The sequence below is a fragment of the Diospyros lotus genome, unplaced genomic scaffold (genome assembly GCF_014633365.1).
Source record: "Diospyros lotus cultivar Yz01 unplaced genomic scaffold, ASM1463336v1 superscaf1, whole genome shotgun sequence".
Classification (NCBI taxonomy): Eukaryota; Viridiplantae; Streptophyta; class Magnoliopsida; order Ericales; family Ebenaceae; genus Diospyros; species Diospyros lotus.
In genome coordinates this window covers 2285315-2308165 of record NW_026267104.1, presented here as the reverse complement: position 1 = coordinate 2308165, position 22851 = coordinate 2285315, and the positions used below count along the sequence as shown (strand labels likewise).

The 22851-nt window shown below is 37.2% G+C and overlaps 5 protein-coding genes across 7 annotated transcripts; 2 read left to right on the top strand and 3 right to left on the bottom strand.

Annotated features, from left to right (window-relative positions):
* Window positions 1–82: 82 nt before the first annotated feature.
* Window positions 83–5077, bottom strand: LOC127792946 (glycine-rich RNA-binding protein 3, mitochondrial). The gene is made up of 5 exons (XM_052323629.1): window positions 4920–5077; window positions 2764–2908; window positions 2616–2684; window positions 1743–1849; window positions 83–810 (listed from the first exon to the last, which is right to left on the bottom strand). Exons 2-5 carry the CDS (start codon window positions 2897–2899, stop codon window positions 322–324), a joined length of 801 nt encoding a protein of 266 aa, XP_052179589.1. The 5' UTR covers window positions 2900–2908; window positions 4920–5077; the 3' UTR covers window positions 83–321.
* Window positions 5078–5570: 493 nt separating this feature from the next.
* On the top strand, window positions 5571–7079 carry LOC127792819 (presenilin-like protein At2g29900). The gene has a single exon (XM_052323422.1). It carries the CDS (start codon window positions 5681–5683, stop codon window positions 6968–6970), a length of 1290 nt encoding a protein of 429 aa, XP_052179382.1. The 5' UTR covers window positions 5571–5680; the 3' UTR covers window positions 6971–7079.
* Window positions 7080–9557: 2478 nt separating this feature from the next.
* On the bottom strand, window positions 9558–12431 carry LOC127792824 (ninja-family protein AFP3-like). Of its 3 annotated transcripts, none has more exons than XM_052323426.1 (3): window positions 12265–12431; window positions 11422–11866; window positions 9558–10436 (listed from the first exon to the last, which is right to left on the bottom strand). In XM_052323426.1, exons 2-3 carry the CDS (start codon window positions 11861–11863, stop codon window positions 9859–9861), a joined length of 1020 nt encoding a protein of 339 aa, XP_052179386.1. In that variant the 5' UTR covers window positions 11864–11866; window positions 12265–12431; the 3' UTR covers window positions 9558–9858. The 3 variants fall into 3 exon arrangements, with proteins under 3 accessions (XP_052179386.1, XP_052179388.1, XP_052179389.1); XM_052323428.1 differs by having other exon boundaries at window positions 11422–11898; window positions 12265–12427; XM_052323429.1 differs by having other exon boundaries at window positions 11422–11894; window positions 12265–12402.
* A 2593-nt stretch (window positions 12432–15024) lies between these two features.
* On the bottom strand, window positions 15025–20943 carry LOC127792904 (mitochondrial import receptor subunit TOM5 homolog). The gene is made up of 2 exons (XM_052323557.1): window positions 20769–20943; window positions 15025–15298 (listed from the first exon to the last, which is right to left on the bottom strand). Exons 1-2 carry the CDS (start codon window positions 20853–20855, stop codon window positions 15221–15223), a joined length of 165 nt encoding a protein of 54 aa, XP_052179517.1. The 5' UTR covers window positions 20856–20943; the 3' UTR covers window positions 15025–15220.
* A 371-nt stretch (window positions 20944–21314) lies between these two features.
* On the top strand, window positions 21315–22835 carry LOC127792903 (uncharacterized). Its single transcript, XM_052323555.1, has 2 exons — window positions 21315–21582; window positions 22388–22835. Exons 1-2 carry the CDS (start codon window positions 21319–21321, stop codon window positions 22811–22813), a joined length of 690 nt encoding a protein of 229 aa, XP_052179515.1. The 5' UTR covers window positions 21315–21318; the 3' UTR covers window positions 22814–22835.
* The last annotated feature ends 16 nt before the right edge of the window (window positions 22836–22851 follow it).

Here is a 22851-nt window from a genome sequence, read left to right as displayed (position 1 = left end):
GAAAGGGTCAACAAAGATAACACATCTTGTAATTCGACAAGATCAACAATGAACCTGCTTAATGTAACAGTGCCAGAATCAATTGCGTTCAAGGAGATCCAACAGAAAATTTTATAACATTAGGATTTTTCAACATAAAATTTTATAAATTAAAAGAAAAAGAAAAAGAAAAAGCACCAACTTAAAAGTTTATCAAGCTGAATATAGGAACTGGGGGTAGGACGAGATGCACAAAAACTAGGTAAACGGGAATGAAAAATAATACTAAAACATCTTTATGCTCATTCTTCTCAATGGTTGCAAGCTTTTCTAGTTGATCTCTCAGGCCTTCCGATTGGCAACATCATCGTTCTCATCATCTTCATCTCTGTAGTTCCCATCTTCACCAAAATTGTCGGGAGCATCCTCAGCTTCGTTATCATTGCTATCAAGCTGATCCCCCTCATATCCAGCACTTGCGAAGCTTCCACCAACACCCCCAGCAACACCAGAACTCTGGCTTCCACTGTTCACACTGTCATAACCAGTTGCGGTTGGGGAAGTGCCACCTTGGGAAAAGTTGCCGCCCCCGTAACTGTTGTTACCCATGCCTCCACTTCCATAACTGCCACCGCCATAACCACCTGCATTTCCATAGTTGTCCCCTCCCCCATAGTTACCAACATTGCCATAGCCACCACCTCCAAAACCTCCATCAGCACCAGCACCAGCACCGCCAAAACCACCGCCACCATAGCCACCACCGCCAAACCCTCCACTTCGTGGTCTATCATTTGCATAATTCACCCTTACCCTGCGGCCATGAAGATCCTGATATGAACATACCAAAAACATCACTGTCAACAAAAAAGGTTCCAACAAATATTAATTTGGAAAGGATAAAGTATTAAGCCACACATAGCAATAATAAACACAGTTTTTGGTAATAAAGAGGCATCCCCATTGCACGAGGCTCCCCAGTTCGCAAGTTAAAGGAGGGTCAAATTTGTAAGTTGTCTTCCCCTTGCTCTTTTGCAAAGAAGCTGTTTCCATAACTCAAAACTGTGACCTTCCAGTTTAGGGTTTAGTAGAAGAACCTTACAATTTCTAGCAATAGTAGGGAGAAAAAACTATATCTACATTCTGTACTCGTACTACAAGAAGCTAAAACCTTAATCCTCTGCTGATCTCTCCAAACCTAAGGGATATTGTGTTTTTTTTTTTTTGTTTATTAACATCTATTAGATCCAGTTCGGTTTACTCATCAATTGAGCCATGCATGTCATTGAGATGTTGCAATCAACACTCCCAACCCCAGTGTTCAGAAGCCAAAGGCAATCCCTGACCAATCAAATGAGAAATAATGCAAAAAATAGTCATCAACAAAGTAAAGTACCACTTATAGAACAATCAAAAAATGGATAGGAACCCATGCTATGACTCTTACAAATAAAAAGTACCACTTTTTAATGATCTGTAATCTCTAGGGAGAGCTACAATCAGAAGAAACTCCCAACACTTGCAGAAAATGACAGCCTCGTCATAAAGATAAGCTCCTTGATCCAAGGAGATTTTCAGCTTCTTCTTACATGGTCATCACTTATAGAACAACATATTTCTACATATGTTCTGATCCAAAAAATCTCAGACTAGCATCCACTGTTAATAAATTATGAGAGATGGACCATCAAACTTATGTCAGAGATGGCATTACATTACACATCATTAAATGCATGTCAGTGAGCAGCAAAAAGAAACAATACCTGTCCATCCAATGCCTGGATAGCAGCAGAAGCTTGCTCACTACTAGTGTAAGTAACAAATCCAAACCCTCTGGATCTTCCAGTATCACGATCAATAATGACTCGAGCTGTCAATGACGCCAAGCAGATTACATTAAGCATAAAGTTACCAAACAAGTATAAAACCTAGCTCCCCAAACACAGTCTGAAATCTTCAAACAGGGGTGTCTCTTCACCCCAGACTAGTCCCTATTTGAATACTGACGGAACAAGGAGAAAAAGCTTTTTCATAATCAGAAAATGATCATAGAGCAATTCAGCTATTTTTTTGAGTGAATATTTGGCTTCATGAAGCAAATACTTTTTCCCTCTCTTTACTTTTCTTCATTCCCAATTTAGTGCCCAAAAAAAATCCAAATCACTTCACAAACCTTGATCCTATTCCCCTTACTTTTAACCTATCAGCATACCACTTCCCATCAAAATTTAGGTTAAATAGGCTAAGGATACAAGAAATCCATCATGCATTAACAGATTCAAAAAATAATGTCATTGCTGAATGGATGTGGCAATAATTGTTAATGTAAGGTAATATATAATCAAAAACCTGGGAAACATGCTGTAAATTCATAAACCCAGTAGAGTAATTCAAAATCTTAGTCATCAAACAAGGACCACCTAAAATAAGTATGTCCCAAACATCACTCTTGATTCTGTGTGACAAAAACATGCTATGACTCCCTGCAACTTTAGTTCAGACTTATTCTTATTGGGAGTATACTTCTATTTCAACAGGACATGATTAACAATTCAGCAAATTGAGAACATCACTTTGACAAGCACCTGGACTTCATTAACATAATGGACCGAACTTAAATGAACTTAAATGCATACCTTCAATAACTTCTCCATACTTGTCAAAAGCTTCTCTCAAACTCATGTCGTCTGTAGCATATGAGATTCCTGCAATACCAATAAAAAAAAAAATTAGAACAATAATAAAGAGAATATCATAATTTCCATCTGAAAGAGCTGAATGCACCTCCAACAAAAAGTTTTGAAGAAGACATCGATCGCATCACTTGGAAGATGGACGGCGTTGATCCACAAACTTCAGAATTGATGTGTCTGGTCACAGTCTGCTTCAGTATATTCCCTGCTTTACTAAAGAAAGCCATTTCTGTGACCTAGAAGAAAGTATAAACATTTATGTTAGAATGATCAACTTCACAAAAACAGGCTGTCTGTTCAGATGTGCTTTCTCAAAGTCCATCCAGACAGCAAATCTACAAAAATCAGACAGTTTTGACTTAAATTTTGGTCAAAGGGAGCTTATAAGTTCTTTAAGAGCTTAAAAATTATTATACTTGTTTGTCAAATCATAAAAAAACTTATAAGCTACCTAGCATATAAGCTCTTCCAATAGCTTATTTGGTAAAGCTGGTACGCTATAGCTTATTTTTGGGTAGCTTATAAGTTACCACAAAAAAAGTTGGTGTTGATCAAGTAAATGTTGAAATTATCCTAATTAAAGTAAGATCTTTATCCAAACACTTTTAAAACTTATAAGCTCCAATGATTTATAGCTAAGCCAAACAGGCTCTTTGCATGTTTCCAATAGAAGAAACTATTTCCAAGGGAAAAATAGAACACCACAAATGCACAAGACATATTAGGATGAATCCCAAGGAAACTAGGGCTTAAATGATCCCTCAACACCTGAAGATTTTAGCATGCTTCTATGCTTTGCTAGTCACTCAACCATGTGGTATCAAGGTAGAGAGACCAACTAGAACAATCTGTGGCCTTAGGACAAGACAGGTAAAATCTTTTTCATAAAATGTATTAGCATTACACATCAAAATAGGATCACATGCAAACAAGAACATAGTGGACTCCTGCGTTTGCATTTATAATGGAGATTAGTGTTTGATGCAGATCCATACATTAATGCAAAGCTTATCACGCAGAGGCCTAGTTCTAATACCCAGACTTTGACAACAAACATTAATTAATGAATTACAAAGTTTTCATAGTAGAAATTCAAATTTGGTCTACTTCTATACCTCAAAAAGTAGCAGGTATTCCAGATTTCACTTGCTTGCAGGTTGTACACCATTGAGGTTATAGTTTAACAACTATAGCTATTCATTTCAGTGCTATACAGTGACGTGCCCCAAAGAAAACAAACATAAAGCACTTCTAAGTACACATCCAGCATATGCATCTCATATATAAAACTCCACCTGGGTTAAGTAAATTCCCTCGATACTGTTAGTGTTGAATGTATTTCTTTTATTATTTTATTCACCATCAGTCCCAGGCTCAGATAAAGGAGCATTAGCAAGAAATCGCCAGATCATATACCATGAATTCTAGACAAAAGATGATAAGAAAACTATAATATAAAGGAGCATTAGCAAGAAATCGCCAGATCATATACCATGAATTCTAGACAAAAGATGATAAGAAAACTATAATTCATATCACCAGCAACCCCCCCCCCCCCCCAAAAAAAAAAAAAGGAAAATTAAAGCTTGGGTTGTTATTGTTATACACCCAATATATAGTCCATAAACTATTTTCAAAATTTGAAGGTGAAAAACATTGTGCGCGTCAAGGCAGACACGGATTTCAAAGGTTGTCCAAAGACAACACAGATTTTGACAATCGCACTTCAACATGCAAAGAGAAATTCCATCAGCTGTATATTTCGAGATTAAATGACATTAACGTTGCCGCCTCTTTCAATCTCAGGTGCTGGGAAGCGTAGGCTAGACAAAACCTCCACACGAATCCACCCATAGAAGCTACTCTCAAACTGACCAGATTTGCCAAACCGCAAATCTCATCGCGCTTTTAGACCAGATTTTAAATTTTTTTGTTTCTCCTAGTCGCGCTTTGTGGCACAAAACCATTCACATACACATAAAAGGCTCATCCGAACCCAACTAAACCCCATTCTCATACGCAGACACGCATTATGTGACACATATTTGTATGCCCCTGAGTGCTTTCCACAACAAATTACTACCTGTTACCGCGATCGTCAACGACTACCGAAATCAAAAACCAGTGACACGTAAAAACATCTCAATAGAATCCTGGAAGCACAGTGCACATGAATCTTCACACACATGTACGAAATCAGAACAAAAGATTGACTGCAAAACCAATTACAAGGGTTTGGAGAGTTACCTTGCTCGACCGGCTCGGCTCTCTCTCTTCGAGGCTAAACCCTAGAAACGTTTGATCGATAGGAGGGTTTATGTGAATGTCGCTCGGGAATATATTGAGTGTTAAATGGGCACAAGCCGTTGGATCGTGATTGGAGCGTTCTGAGCCGTTGGATCAGATGCCGTGACGGTGTTAAACCTAAAGATATTTATCACATGCTGGAGTGGAGTTTTTGACTCTGGGTTTCCATTTATCCCTTCTTTTTATATGATTATTATTAATTCTTTTAAATATAAGGGTTTGATAACAAAAGTAATTTCTTAAAATTAAAATTAATTTTAAAAAGTATTATTTATTTTTTATAAAAATAAATAATAATAGTTTAAAAAAAAAAAAATTGAAATGAGATGACGAATGTAATAGCCTCTTAAGTCTGACCACAAAAACCTCGTGTCATTAAAAAATATTTAATTTAAATTATAATTATTATTAAATGATATAAATGATTTATAAGAAAACCCTTTATATGATTTACAAAAGGCCCCTATAATTTTATTTTTTATAAATACATCCATCAACTAAATAAAAAATTCCTGGGTGATAGTGCAATTTTTTCTTTCTTTTTAAATTTTGGATATGATAATGTGATCTAGTTTTTCTACAAATGCCCCAAAAATGCTCAAAATTAATTGGTATCTCCTCAAATCCACCGAATCTGAATCACCCGCTAACCCTTGAAGCGCCACCAACGACCCAAAGTTGATCCAATCTCTGGCTCCGAAATGGACCAAAACCCAAAACCCACAAGCATTCTCGATTCGCTTGGCGAGGAAATCATCAGAATCGTCACCCCAGTCTCGATTTGTATGTTCCTGGTGGTGATTCTGGTCACCGTATTGACCAACGGTTCATCTTCTTCCGCATCTTTATCGTCGTCGATCACCACCATGGCTACCATAGCCTACACCGAGGAGAGCTCAGACTCCATTTGGGACAAACTCAAAGGTGCCCTTTTGAACTCACTAGTGTTTGTTGCTGTTGTCACTGTTGTTACCTTCTTTTTGGTCCTGCTTTTCTACCTCAGATGCACCAAGTTCTTGAAATACTACATGGGTTTCTCTTCTTTCCTTGTTTTGGGCTTCATGGGGGGTGAGATTGCTCTGTTTCTGATCCAAGATTTTAGTATTCCCATTGATTGCATCACGTTTGTGTTGCTTCTGTTCAACTTTACTGTTGTTGGGGTTTTGGCTGTGTTTATGTCAAAAATGGCTATCTTCTTGACACAAGCTTATTTGGTTGTTATTGGGATGTTGGTTGCTTATTGGTTCACTCTTTTGCCCGAATGGACCACTTGGGTGCTTCTGGTTGCCATGGCATTGTATGATCTTGCTGCTGTTTTGTTGCCTGTTGGGCCTTTAAGGCTCTTGGTGGAGCTTGCAATATCTAGGGATGAAGATATCCCAGCTCTAGTTTATGAGGCTAGGCCCGTTAGTTATGATGCAGTTTCAAGGGGCAGTGTAGCTCGGAGGGGAGTGTGGAGGGCAAGGAATGATGCTCATCCAGAAGGGAATGAAAATGACAATCCCAATTCGAGTTCAAGAGCAACTCTTGGGGCTTCTTTAGCTATTGGAAGTGGCCAAAATGGAAGAAATTTGGTGCATGCTGAAGAGGGTCAGGCTACGGCTGGGGATGCGCAGCTCACATCACCATTAATTGAGAGGAGAATAGATGTCCAGATGCACTTACAGGAGGATGCCGCGCCGAGCGAAAATTTGGCACTCGAAGGGATTGGGCTTGGATCATCTGGTGCAATTAAGCTGGGGCTTGGGGACTTCATCTTCTACAGTGTTTTAGTTGGAAGGGCTGCAATGTATGATTTCATGACAGTTTATGCGTGTTATCTTGCTATTGTAGCCGGTCTTGGTGTTACTTTGTTACTCCTTGCATTTTATCAGAAAGCTTTGCCTGCTCTCCCGGTGTCTATCATGTTAGGTCTGTTGTTCTATCTATTGACTCGGCTATTACTTGAAACCTTTGTTGTACAATGTTCTGTGCATCTCTTGATGTTCTAGGCATGTAAAATTAGTGACAGGATTCCTGGTCATTTATAAACAATTTTATTTCCAGACTATTGTATGACTGATTGATTTATCAATGTTCTCATTGTGCATTATGAGGTTATGTCCCTTCCTTTCGAATGTGACTGCTTCGATCTGTGATCAGGTCACTGGTTTTCAGATGGCCAAATATTACAAAAGGGTTATGAATGGGTGCAAAAAACATGACAATGTTGTTGAAGAAGCACAAGAAGACATATTAAAGAGAAACATAAAAATAAGGATATCAGGGAGACTACGATAACCTTTGAGGAAAGGTAAGCTAAAAGCAAAAAAAAAAATTGCATTGTATTTCAATAAGCACCAACCAAAAAAAGAAAAAAAGAAAGAAAGTTGCATTAGTGTGGTGGATCTTATTATTTCACTGTTATGTATAATGAATTTTGTGGAAGCAAGCTTCCTAAGTTTCTTGGAGAGTTTTTTTTTATTTTTTTAAAGTAAAGTTCTTAGAGAGGTCTTATACAACTTGGAAGTTCTCGAGGATTAAAAAATGGGTTTTAACATTTGGTTCAGAAACTGGTAAAGTCCGTGGAGCAAATGAGCATTTTTGGTTTTTTGGGTAGAAGACTGTCGTTGAAGGGGACCAAGAAGGCTCGTGTTACAAAATTCTGTCCCTTGATAGTTCTTACTCATACTTTATCTTATGATAACTTTCATTTTGCTTACACGTCCTTTGCCCTTTCTTTCTGGTTGGGTGTATGAAGCTGCTATATATGGTTGGGAGAGCTAATGTTTGGTAGACTCATGATGCTGTTTTATCCATGTACCAAATACTCACTTCAGTTGCTCAATTGTGATGCCGTTTTATCTATGTACCAAATGCTCACTTCAGTTGCTCAATTGGCTATTCTTTTGCATCTGTATAGGTCAATTTAGCATGCTCAGCTTGATTTTATTCCAAAGGGTACGGAAGTTATGCTTTTTTCTTCTTTTTCTTTTTCCAGATAATAAGCATAAGATATGCTGCATTTGCATGATCACAGATGCTTATTAATTGTAGATTAAGGCCAGGGATGCATTAAACCGGGATGCGTAGGGCTGCATTTGCATTTACATAATGTTGAATTCTAATCTGAATTTGAATCATAATTCTATAAAATATGGTGCAAAGCAAACGATTTTTTTAATCTGTTATAACCTGTCTGAACTTCGAGAAGCTTTTACACTTCATCAGATATAGTTTTTGTCAATGGCTTCACATTTTTAGCTGGGTAAAACTGGGAAAAGATGTCTGTGAATCAGCTGAGCTTGCATCTTTGTGAATGTATGTATCAAGGGTGAGGATCCTAAAACGTCAAAATGGGGTGTTTGTAGTTGGAGAGGCTTTTTATGCACAATCTTATCCTTACTTTGCAAAGAGATGATTCTATTCCTAAGGCAAAGGAGTAACCTTATCATTGCTACTAAGTTTTTGTTTTTCAAAATATTTTCAGTAGCTGAAGCCAAATCATGTGTTGGAAAAGATAGAAGGGGAGAAGGGCTGAGGGACGCGAAATATATGTGTGTAACTTTTTAGGACCTCAAAATTCTTTGGCAATGGTGATGTAGTTGGTTATCTACTTTGTTTTAAATTTTAAGGGTCTATTTTTTTTTTAACTGTTTTAAGGTTATTTTTAATTTTTCAAAACAGTGAAAATTATTTACTTTCATATTTTAAAAAATATATTTTCGAAAACAAAAAAAAAAATTATACAAAAAACTTAAAACAACAAAAAGTCTTCTCGACTATTTTTATCATAAACATGATTAAAATTTTCAAAACACAAAAAACAATAAATACAAAAAAAATGCATTTTAGCAATATAAAACAAACATTCAAAATATAAAATTAAAAATAAATTTAAAATTAAAATATGAAAAGAACAGTTTCTGAGGTTTTGCCCTTTAACACAATGTGTAAGCAGTGAACCCTTTTTCACCCCTTGGCAGAATTCTAGGACAACTTTCAACCTAAATGAGGCATAAATAACCAGAGGAAGGGAAAAATGTGAGACTTGTATTGTACTGTATAAAAGGGCTTACAAGACATCTTGCTTAGTTTGGCCAAATGGGGCCTCCAATAGCTAGGATCTATGGTCTATCCTCTATATATATTATCCTTACAAATTACACAAAAGATAATTTACAAGGACTTTTTTTTTTTTTTTTTAAGATATGTACAAGCCTTATTTGGGCTCCTTTAACCTGCAGGGGCAGGGCTTGAAAACAAGCTCTAAAAAGAAGTCAGTTTGGGCAGAGCTGAAAAATTCCCAATTTCTTAGTCAATGACTTGCTTACCAATCTATTGAAAAGCAGTATTTGCCTCAAAACTCTGCCTCTACCATCATATGTGCTTTGCTCAAAACAACACTCGTTCTTCTATATGTTTCAATTGAGGGAATAAAATAGAACTTGATTCACCAATTTATATTATTGGATAATTCTAAATTTGCTAAGATTTATATGGCTATTGACTAATATCGATAATTGATTGATGAGACCTAAGATTCATTCATGCAATAAATATAGTCCTGTGAATGGTAAGAGAAGAAAATCATGATGATAGAGGCGTCGGAAATAAGTACCTTCACAGAATTGCATGTGAAGGAATAACACTTGATAATGGTTCCTTTACAACCTCAAAAAAGAGAGAGTAAGCATCTCATAAAGGACTTAAGCTACTTTACTATCTCCTATCTGATGCATCCTACAAGGTTGTCGGAGAAAAGAAAGCAATCCTCCATGCAAATTGTGCTTGAAGGGTCATAGGTAGAAAGCGAAGAAAAAGTTCATTAAGCATCCATCTTCTTCATTTCCTAACTTACTACATTCCAAAGGGGTGCCGGAGCCATCACCACCATGGCTCAGAGGGTTGCAGGCAAGACATTGATATGTTTCATGGGGTTCACCATGTCAGTCCCGCCGGCATGCTTGATGAACTCTGAGGGAGAGAGGAAGTTGCCGTGACAGACACAGACGATACTCACTTGCCCTTTCTTGTACCTGTACAAAAGCCCGTCGATTTTCTTACCATTGGGCCCATCTCCAGTTGTAGTTACACTAGGCATCAGTTTCATCATTTCATTCATTGTATTAATGTCCCGAGTATCGTTGTCTGAAACTTTAGCCTTCTTGGATGGTCTCTCCTGCTCGGTTTCTGCAGGCTCAACTGGTTTTCCATTTGATATTGTCCTGGACAAGAACATAGAATATGGGCGAGATTTTGAAGAATTTACCGCCAGTCCATTTTCCATTTTCTCCAACTGGGGCGCTGAGTGATAATTTAAATGACAAACGGCTCTTTTTCCATTTAGCATTGTCCCAAAGTTGATCATGGGCTCTGAGCGATAATTGGTACTGACGACTGATTTTCCACTTTCCCTTACTGTGGACGAGACTATAGGTTGAGAAAAAATAGGAAGATCTGCCGCAGTGTCAACACCTGAACCAAGGTTTAAGTAAGCATTAGCAACCAATTTTTTAAAAGTTATAGCAAAGAAATATCTGGAAAAAGATTTAATCACACAGTATTTCTATATTAGTCACACACAAGCACTGGAACAGGGAGGCTCAAAGCCAAAATATTCCAGAGTTTCTTCACATTGACCAAGCACTTAGATCCCAAAACTTCACAGATTAAATAGCTTGTAGACATTGTTGGGGCCATTTCCTAGTGCAACCCGTTAAGAGGGAGGATTGTTAGATAGCTTGTATACGGTCACTCTATTTCCTAAACAGCTTAATATTTGCAAACATTGGTGTCCTAAGCCTAACATCTTCAAGAGCATATTCAATTCCAACATGTGTTCAGACATCTGTGAGGCCAGCTACTTCTAACTTGCCAATTATTTCCATTTATGGAAATATCTTTTGTAAGGCTTATAATCAACTTAGGGGATACAAGGAGTCCAAGGGAAGCATTTAAACAACAAAACAAGAAATGATGTATCATTTAAAGAGAACAATACTAAGGATCCAACCAAGAAACACATATGACATAGCCTGATAAATCCAACATTATTCTACAGAATAATAGAATTAGAATTATGTCTAATTAGTTCATTCCAAGTCAAGAATGGTACCCGTAGGGTCTTCTTGGCTCAAAACTACTATTAATTTAACTTAGTTCCATATCAAGCAGTGATGACAAAAAAGTTAGTAAGTTGTCATTTTAATTCCACTAGTTGAAATAATCTACTCTTGAAAAAGGGTTAAAATAAGTCCATTTGTTACAACAACATACCAAGCCTTTATCCTAGTATGTGGGGCTGACCACATAAATTCTACCTCTTATCATTTCTATCTATGACCTTGTCTTCACTAAGTCCATTTACTATTGTCATAAAAAACATTCCCCACAGCCAGGATCTATTAATAAAATTAGGATGAAATATTGGAAAACATGAATTACACGTGTAAAGATTTACCTTGAATTCTTAGGTTGGGGGAAGGACTGACGTTGGATCTGATTTTCTCAATGGCATGACAAAGCACAGTGTTCTTCACAGCTGATTCTACAGTCCAATTGGGCATTTTAATCTCATTCTGAGACCTCTCTTCCTCAGAGCTACCGCCCCTGCTATGCCTGTGCTTCTCCAACATTCTTCTCTTGGCCTCCATCCTCTTCATGGCCTGCAACTCCTTGAGCTTCCTCATCTCTTGCTCCGCCTCAGTTGGCAGCGACGAAGATCTAGCAAGGGAAAGAAACCCCCTGCCCTCATTTCTATGCAGGATAAAGTCTTCATTCAGTGAAGACGTTCTAATTAGAGGCTTTTCCTTGGGATTTTGGCTGTAAGAACCGCCCAAAGAGAGTCCAAGGTTCAGGTCCAGCTCTTCCGAGTCCACAATTTCACACTTCGGGGGTTTCATTCTCTGCAGAAAATCAGCAACCCGATCATTCCTTGCTTCATCCATTAAACAACAAGTAGCAAAACCAAAAATCAACACCTCACGTTCATCAAAGTACAAAAACAAAAACAAAGACTCCTCTGCCTTCTTCCTTTCACCAGAAATCAAACACAGATCCCTATCTATATGTTCTGCTACACCTTCAAACTGCAGCGACGAATTCTCATTGCCTAGAAAATCTAACTAGAGAAAGAAGAAGGCAACAAAACACAAATAAGTTCACAAGTGCTTGCACTTGTGAAATCCACAGCTTCTAAAAGCGAAAAGCAGGATCATGCCACAACCAACCAATTGAATAAAACAATCAAATGAGAGAGAGAGAGAGAGAGAGAGAGAGAGAGAGAGAGAGAGAGTGCTCTTACTTTGAAAGTAGCGATGAAGATTCCGGCGAGGGATCACGCCGGAGAGAGAAATTTGATAACTATATGTGCTTTACAGAGGAATTTGGAAACATGGGAGTTAAGTCTGTGATGTAGAGCTGATTTTGATGATGGCAATGGAGTTTGAGATGGCACGAGGAGACGGTTGCATGTACGGCTAGGACTTTTAGCGACTGCCATTTTACTATTATGCCCTTCTCTTGTTGCTTAATGACAAGGGTATTTTAGACTATTTGGTTCGCAAGTTGCAGCGCGGACACGTGTCAAGTCACGGTGACGCGGTGGGTGGAGGGAGCAAACCACTCACATCATCAAACCTCGCAACTTGAGACACTGCTTTATGCATTTAAAAATAAAATAAAATAAAATATTTTTTATATATTATTATTTTTCTTATCCTATCCCGTAGGGCACGCTGAAGTTTAAATAATTTGTACGCGTTACTGTTAAAATGATGTATTTATTAGTATAAATATATTTAATAGAAATTATTTATCATAGACAATAAAAATAAAAGAATACTGACTTTACAAGAATTAATTAGAAATATTTTATTTTTTAAAGAAAATAAATTCATTTTAAATTGTTTAAGACCTATGGTCTAAATGAATTATTTTTCATACTATAAATCTTAAGGACCTTAATTAAATATTTAAATATTAAATATTAAATATAAAAATAGACCAAATCACGTAAGATCTGGTAGAATTTATCCCCTCCTTTTCATAATGAAACTTTTTTTTTTTTTTTTTTATCATAAAGAAATGACAACGCTAGACGGTTTTGGCCATTGGGAGGATGACATGTGGGCGAGTGAACTACACAAATAAAGGCCTAAAAGCGTAAATTCCACGAGATCCAATGGGAGGATGGGGAGTTTTGTACGTAGAGTACTGTGGCAGTCATATTGGACCCACCAACCACAATGGACATTGCTTGTGGGCAACTTGCCTTGCCTTGCCTGGCCTGGCCTTTGGGAGATCTTAGTCGGCGGTTCGCGGCTGCGATGGCCAACCCGCGCCCTGCACTACTGTTTACTTATCCTGTGCCTAGTTGACACGCAACAATGCTTTGGACAACCAATGGCTTCAATTGATTATGATTTGCTTTTCAAATTAAGGAAATATTATTTGAACGTAAATTTAAATATTTAAATAATATTTTTATTTAAAATAAAGTACTAATTGTTAAAAGAATATACAAACTTACATTCCAACTAATAATTATTAATCGCGATAAGAGTTTAAAATTAATTAATTTATAAAATAATATTAAATCAATTTAATTAAATTAAATTGAGTTTGGATTTAAAAAAAAAGACAAAAAAAATGTCAACCCGAATTCAGAGGGAAGATAGAATCATTTCCAATCTGAAGGAGGAGAAGATGATGATGATATGATGATGTGATTGATTTGGTTGAAGCAATTAGCTTGAGGTCCAGGGAGTGGGACCCAGCAGCAGACAGGAAAAAGTTCCCTGACTTTGGGGCCCATCACAGAAAGCCCACTTGCAATTTATTTTATTTATTTATTTTTAATTTTCTTGACTTTAACATTTATGGGAGTACCAATTGGGTTCCTGGTGGGGCGGGAGGGGAGAGGGAGCCACGTGTGAGAAGATGGGACACGCGTCAGGTGTGAATTTGTAAGGCACAGCTCAGCGTCAAGCAAGAAGTTGCTGTTGCCACACCGACCTTCCATCCAAAGCAGACAACTTCACGCCCACAGCTAGCTAGCTAGCTAGCTGTACGTAAGCCTCCCCCCCACCATTCCCTTGTAGGTAGGAATATTTCGAAATACAATCTCCCTATGATTGCGCAACCATTGGTATCTCTCTATTAATTATAATTATGTGTCGTAAGTTCAAAAAAATTAACATAATAAGTACTAAAAAAAACAGAGACTATAATCGAGACGTAGACGACTCATGTCAGACAGCCGCCTCAGACTTGAGACTTGAGGCAAAATCGATATTTTTTCACCAAAGGTGTGTTTGATTAGTTACATTTTTTTAAAAAAAATAATTATTTTTTACTTAAATTTTAACTTTTAAAGTGTTTAATAGATTAATATTTTTAAACAAAACATGATTTTATTTTTCTATTTTTGCTTAAAAACAGCCCACGTCTCCATCCCTTCTCTGCCATATGCGTTGAACATCAATTCTCTGCCATATGCGTCGAAGACTCGATGCGATAGGAGAAGACTCAATCTTAGAGGAGAAGTGTGGCGGCAACAAAGTTTGGTACCAGCGATGAAGGTAGACAGTCTTGACTTTAAGTGAAATTTGGGAGAAAGAGAGAGAGAGAGAGATGGGGGGAAGCAGAGAAGAGGAGGTGGGTTTGGGTGTTTGGGAGGGGGGGAGGGAGGAGTCAGATTAGTTCCATATAAAATAATGTCAATTAAACACTAAAAATTAAAAATATATATATAATATTTTTTTAAAAAAAATTAAGTTAATCAATCATCCTTAATTGATAATTTTCATACAAATTATTTTTAAGCAGTTCAATTGTCTATAATTTATTTTTTTAATACAGATTTCATATTCGTAATCAAACGCACCATAAATCTAAGGATACCGCAGGCAATTTATCTTGAAATCAATGGCCCAACCCCTACCACCTCCTGCAAATTGTTTAATTTAATTGTCGTAGATTTCAATTTACGTTTGTAAAATAGAAACAAACCTAAACAGAAATGAAACACAATTATATTTTTCTCACCCTCCAAAAGCAAATATGATCTCTAAATTTGAACTACCGCATGGTAGAAACTTTCCTTCACTGCTGGAGATTGTCACAGAAAACTTTTGAATTGTAAAATTCACACAGCATAAATCGGAAGCTGGAAAAACGAAAGCAACAATAAAATTCTACCGATTGCTACCAGTTGAGCTGAATGCTATGGAGGGCATAGAGACCCGTATCACACATCTCTATATGGCCATTAGATCACCATATTTGCGCATGAAAACAATTGAGCCAGCAAACAGAGCTGCAGCACGGAGAAGTTTCTGCAGAAAAACATGACGGAACGAGAAGATAAGTGGAAAAGCAAAATTCTGAGTTCCAGGAACCGACAAGAGTCTCGTTTTTGTCAGTCATGGTAGGCAACTGAATTCTCACGCATGGACAACAGGAAATGAGCCTACGCTCCACTTGATAATACAAGCATCACTCAGCGATAAAAGAATTATTGGACTCAACTGAAACATAATACTTGAACACGCACACAATAAAACTTTAGAAGCCTTGGTAGTTCAAAGACATCTGGCTTCCTTCTCAGAAGCCTTTGTCCTACCAAGGGAACAATTCCACAAAACTAAAACTATCTTAAACGAAGTCAAGTTGGCATTCACAAGATGCCCACTTAATTCTCACCCACATCACAGGTCCAAGTTATACACTTAAGTCACTAACAAACCTAACCATTTTTATCCTAAACCTAGAACAACCTAAAAGTAGTCGCATAATCCAAGATTTCTATCAGCCTATCAACAGAAATTCAATAAAGCTATGTTTAGCTTGAAAGGATGGGGAAGGAAGGGGAAAGAAGGGAAGGGTTATCAATCCTCTTGTTTGGAAGACTTAACAAGAGAAGGTGAAAGAGATCAGAGGGGACCCAATCCCCCTCAAAACCTCCAAAAACTCTTCCCTCCAAAAGCAGGGGGTAAGCAAGGTGAAGGGAGTCCCCTTCCTTTTTGTCATTGAACATTCAAACAAGGAGAAGGTAACTCCCCCTCCTTCCCTTTCCTTTCGATTCTTCTATCAACCCTTCCTTCGCCTTCCCCTCCAAAACTCCCAAATATAGCCTAAAACAGTTTCACACCTGCATATAATAAGAATCATAAGTATCATGCACAAAATACCTGCAACATCTAAGTACAAGTTTGACAAACCACTTGATGTTCCACTGATAACATCTCAAACTTAGGCCTACATGAAAGAGAAATCATGAATGTTTTCCCCTTTTACTTCCCTCCCCACTCCAAACATTGCAAGAATATAGTGAATGGTCATTTTGTTTGTCTTTTGACTTTATCTTCTTTTTCTTTTTAATGTGTGGCTTAGTAACTATTGATTTAAATGATAGTTTGGAATGACGTCATACTTTATGACATATAATCGTATAATTTTTTACATTTAAATCCGTGGACTAAATGATATATTCCCCAATTGATTGAGGGTTATATTTTTAAGGATCTAGACATTATATGCACAACCATAGGTAACATATATGTGTAAATGAATGGTAATATTTTTGGCCACAGGCTTTTGCTCAAATCCTACCCCCCCCCCCCCCCCCCCCCCCACACACACACACACACACACAAACAAAAAAAAGCAAAAAAAAATAGCCATCACCCTACTCATTGCAAAGCCCAAAAGCTTACAAATTTCAAAATCTAAGTTATTTAGCTATGAAAATTATGTAAGTTCCAGGTTCATACTTGTATTTGTTTATATTCTTCTTAGATACCACCCAAATCATTGCAAACGCAAAAGCTTACCCATTTCAAAGCCTAATTGATTTAGCTATGAAAGTACAGTAAGTTGAAAGGACACCAGGTTCTCAACATGAACATCCTAACAAGAAAAATGTTGACCCGGACCTAACACTAGCATTGCTTTGCTATACTTTGCACCTCATAAAGATAGAAACTTCCATAAAGAGGCATGTCTTGTTTATGTGCTGCATATATAGAAACTTCCATAAAGTAGCATTTTTTTATAGTGTTCATGCTGATAGAACTTCCATAAAGTGGCATGTATTGTCATGACTGTGTTGGAAAGATAAGAACATCCATAAAGTGACAAGTCTTCTTGTCTCCGTGTTAACAACATATCAGAAAACAACCAACCACCACCAATAGGCACTTCCAATAAGTGTTGAAGACATCCACAAGCACACCTATTTTTTTCCTTTTCTTTATTTAGACAATTGGGAGACGCATGCAATCTATACTTCTATGCATATAAATTGAATTACAAGTTTTACAGAAAATAATGAGTTTATACCTCTAAATCTCTCCTCATTAGACTTTTTAATTTTGAAATGCTAAACTACAAAATGAACTGCCTGTTATGAATCAGGGTTTTCTAAAAAAAATTGAACTTCTCATTTGTACTTATATTTCTAATATGAAAAATTTGGAAATTGATATCTTTCCATTTAGAGACAAAAATATAGCTTTCTATTTGTGTTGGTGTGTGCATATATATATATATATATATATATATAGAGAGAGAGAGAGAGAGAGAAGGTAGTAGTATCCTCAACAAAGCACCAAAAGGGGTTGCAAAGGGAAAAGCAAAAGATCTAACAAGTTAGCAAAGGACTCTACAACAACAACAACAATATATCTAGCATTAATCCCACTATATAGGCTATAAGACTTTTATAACTCATATATATCTAAGTCTCCCACCAAATTTTGTTGGTCTCCTACTACCCATGTTACAATTGTGGCTCGGAATTCAAATTTGACTGAAATTGGGATTCCTAATTTGATTGTGATTATGATTTCAAATTTGACTATGATTAGGATGTCAAATTCGATTGTGATTGAGATTTATCTCAATTGAAGATTTATCTTCTTAGCTCATCTTCTGATCAAGATATAATTTCTTGTGTACATCTATAGATAATTTTAGGCCTATAAATAGGTGTCCAATGCCCTGTAATTATTATAGCAATATAACTTTTGTAGTAACAATATTCACTTAGTGATATTTTGTTCTTTTTGCCCATGATTTTTCCCAATTTGGGTTTTCCACGTAAAATTGCATGTTCGTTTGTATGATTAATTGTTTAATTGTGGTTTGTTTTCAATCCAAAATCATAACAAATTGCTCGTCGTCAACAATCACTCACCGTCGACTTCTGTTGTCAGCCTCTTCGTTAGCCACCTCTACTTCTCGTTTGGGCCAACCATAGACGTTAGCCTTCATCGATATGCTCTGCCAACAGCCACCGGGTTCGCCCCAGCAGATCGATTGTCGACCTTCCGCCATTAGCCCTCCCACGCTTCGATGGCCGCCGTTGTAGCTTCCTTGTCGCCGTCGACCACGCATCCCTGCAATTTCTGTCATTAAAGAAGCTTCAAGCTTCTCACCCAGATCCGTTCAGCTCAGATCTGACCCAGTAAACCAGATACAACCCGCCAGATTTGTCCAACCCAAATCTGCTATCCTGATCTGTTTTCTATTAAGATTTTATTTATGGATTGTTTGACATTATTTGGGGTTATTTGATTTTCGTAATGGCTATCTTGAAGCATGATATTCCATTGTTGGACTAGAATATTAGATTCTCACCATGACAGGTTAAGATGCATGCAATTTTGGCACAAATGGATTTAGATGAAAGTGGAGTCATTAACGTAGAAGTACATTGGTGAATGTGGAATTATTAAGGACAGTAAAGATATGTTGAGCCTGATCTTGTTGCCTATACTTTAAGTGTGGTTGAAGATATCCACTACAATGAGCGTTGTGTGGATTTGGTTGGAATTCCCTAGCGTGTGGATTTTGTTGGCATTCGTCAAGAAGATTAATTCTTCGCGATTTTGTTAAAAGAAAGAATTATGAATAATTCCATATTTGAATTTCGAGTCAAGGTGGAGCTTGTTAAAATTGTGACCCAAAATTCAAATTTGACTGACATTGAGACTCATAATTTGACCGTAATTATGACTTCGAATTTGACTATAATTAAGATGTCAAATTCAATTGTGATTGGGATTTATCTCAATTGAAGATTTATCTTCTTGGCTCAACTTCTTATCAGGATATAATTTTCTGTGCACATCTATAGATAAATTTAGCTCTAGAAATAAATGCTCAATGCTCTAGAATTATTGTAGCAATACTACTTTTTTTGTAACAATATCCACTTAGTGATATTTTGTCCTTTCTTCCTGTGGATTTTCCCGATTTGGGTTTTCCACATAAAATTATGTGTTCGTGTGTGTAATTGATGGTTTTATTGTGGTTTGTTTTCGATCCAAAATCATAACAACCTATTTTGCTAAACATTTGTTGGTCTTCTTCTCAAATGACTAAACTATATTAAATGTGCCCCATGCAACTTATATTCAATAAGAACTCCTTAGATTTTATTAGAAATAACCTCAATTCTAATTTTATTTCTCTTGGGGTCTCCTCATAATTGTCACATTCATATTTTGCATATATTGGTGATTTACGACCCAACATTCTGTGACATAAAACAAGGATGGTCTTTTAATTGTTTGAGAGGATTTTTATTTTAACTTTAACAACAGACTCAAATAGAACATCTCCAACCCAAAAGAACAAAGAATTGATAATGTTTTCCTTGTGATGAAAGGGAGAGCTTTCCAGATTTTCAAAAGCCTCTCCTAGCTCCCTCTAGCCAAATATGGTTAAAGATACAAGAATAAGTTAAAAACAAAGTTCTATAACACTACTACTAGGGCAAATCCAAGAATGCAAAAGACTTAAAAATAGCTTTACCTGTTGAACATAGAAGATATAAAAAAAAAATTATACTCCAGATATTAGAAATGCCAAAATATGAAGCAGGTAGTCACATGGGGGCCTCTCTTTCTCAAACTATTTGTTGTGTTGGTATATTTCGTTGTTGCACTTGCAGTAGAATAAAATTGCCTCGTGACAAATATGCTTGCTATCAACTTGTGCTGCATTTCCATCCTTAATTTTAATTGGTGCTACTTCAAATTATTTATTAATTTTGAGAACTATATGAATTATTCATAAAGTCCTATCTTACTCATGTGCCTGCCATTTCACATCATCCATTTTCTGAAAATTGCCAACATAGATCCTCATGGCGTGTTCCTCTATCTCTGCTTCTTAGTTAAGCACCGGACCATGACTCACAACTTTGTTCCCAGCCTGCTACTTTTTTTTTTTTTTTTTAATATAGAACTAAAAATCTACCTACCCAAAAACCACACTGGTAACTGGAAAACATAACTTATCATCTGAGGATAACGCTAGAGCCTGGAGACCATACTAAAAGAACCTGTCATGGTCTCCTCAGAGAGTACATCTACATAGAGTAAGAGGACTAGTGACGGAGCCCCTGATAGAAAACTGAATCAATTGCAGCAGGCTGTGAAACCCTAGTAGCTTCAAGATTTAATAGGAACATTTAATCTAAAACTACATATTTGATTTCTACTGCTCATAAATAATATGATATCGATAATTCATAAAAGCTTTACTGTGAATACTTCCATGTAATCGAGCCAGGGTGAGGCAGCCAAAATTTGCATCATTTGAATCACCAATTACAAAAAGCCCAAACGGAAGCCACTCGAATATGAGAAATAGAAATATAATAATACAGAAACATGTGGAAATGAAGTCAGACTACATCAAATACATGTTAGCATCAACATCCATACACACACACACACACACACACATATATATATATATATATTGTACAAAGAAAAACGCCGAGAGAGAGGTTACCGCGTTGAGAGCCCATTTCTCTTCGTCGTGAACTTGAGAGTGCCAGAAAGCCTTGAGTTTCTCCATAGAAATCACTGCGTCCGCCATTGGTAAATTGAAACCACACCGACAGAGAGACAGGGGCGCGTATTGTTGGAGTTAGGGTTTTTGCGTTAAGGGGGTTTGACAACGGCGATCGCCAGTTATCGACTTTGAAGCGAGTATTGCTGGCTTGAATTACCGAACTACCCTTGCGGCTTCTGACGACTGCAGCTCCATCAAAGGGTATGCTGGTAAATGCAAACGAACACCCTGAATGAGCCATTCATATTAATATTATGGGTTTTTAAATACATTATTTTAAATTTATACTGTAAAAATATATTATTTTATTTATGAGAATTAAACCGAGTCAAGTTTTTTAAATTCAATAATAAAGTGTAAAAATTGTCGCACTCACAGCATTTCTGAATGAATTCATAGCCTGCTTGTTCATGAAGGAGCGACAAATCAACCAACCGTGGGATAACACGTGGCAACCGGCCGACAAATTCAATCCTCCAAGGGAGGGATGTGGTTCACATTGAGAGAGAGAGAGAGAGAGAGACTGCGAGAGAAGAGAAAGAGAGAGAGAGAAATGGAAGCAATGCCTATGGGGTGGTGCGGTAGCAGCAATTGCGGCGGAGTGACGGTAATCCGATCATCGCCGAAGTTCGGACGAAGCGCAGCAGGAAGAACACGCTTTCCTCATCCATCGACTCTTCTTCCTGTTGTTAAATCCATGGCAGCCGAGAAGTCGATTCCCTCCGCCACCAGAACTGTTTCCTCCGCAAAGGTCGGTGCCATATGTATATATATATATATATATAATAGTTCAATCTCTCTTCCCCCTTCCCTGCTCTAAGCTCTCGGATTTTGGCTGCACAGAATCAAAATCTGATGCGGTACTGCTTTTCTTTGAATTCGTATTGCTATTCAAATGGATTCAATTCAGTGAGATCTCTCCGTTTCTTGTTTTCTATGTTTTTCGTTAATTTTTTCAACCAAAAATAATGAGAAATTGCACGGGAAACCCCGAGTTTCACTGGATAAGAGTATCAATAATGCTTTGAGTGTGCTTTGAGTGCACTTGTTCTGGATAATGCCAAATGAAAACCTAATAAACTCTTTAAAATAACCAAATTAACTTGTAATAATTCGCCTTTTTCTTTGGAATAATTAATAGAATTAGCATGCTAACCAAATGAGTGTTGTGTAATAACATATATATAAATAGAAAATGTATATAGAATGTTAGAAAAAACTCTAATGACGATAATGAAAAAGTAAAAACAATTATTAAATGACTAATAATTAAGAAAAGGTCACCAAACACACCATTTTTTTGGCTAAAAAATTCATTAAATAAATCAAACCACCTATTTATGGTATAATGCCATAAGGATATAGTGTTCACAACCACGACCAAACCATACCCTTATGGCAGTTTCTTACCTAGTACCAGGGAAACTATGTTCATTGATCTGCCTCAAAAGGGTTCACTGGAAATCAATAATAGCAATGTATCAAATGTTGATCATATTCTGTTAGTTTGGCTATATAAATTCTATTTTGTTAATTATTTCTATTTATAATCGCAGAATTCCCAGGTTTTCCCTCTGGGAGAGAAAGGCCCAAGGAACAGCTACTCGGCGTCCACGCCGCCAGTGAAACTGCTGACAAGGGTGGAGCAGCTGAGGCTTCTGACCAAAGCAGAGAAAGCTGGGCTGCTATCAGCTGCAGAGAAGTTTGGACTTTCCCTGTCAACAATAGAGAAACTGGGTCTCCTCTCAAAGGCAGAAGAACTTGGAGTCCTTTCAGCTGCCACAGACCCTGCAACCCCAGCAACCCTCCTGAGCCTGAGCGTGGCCTTGCTGGTGTTGGGCCCTTTTTGTGTGTATTGGGTGCCTGAAGACTACCCTTGGGAAGTTGCAGCCCAAGCTGTGGTTGCTTTGGTCTCTGTGGTTGGTGGATCAGCTGCTTTTGCAGCTTCAAATTTTGTATCCAACTTGCAGAAGTTGAAATGAAATGAATCTCTCGATCCTTGCACATTGACATGTACTTA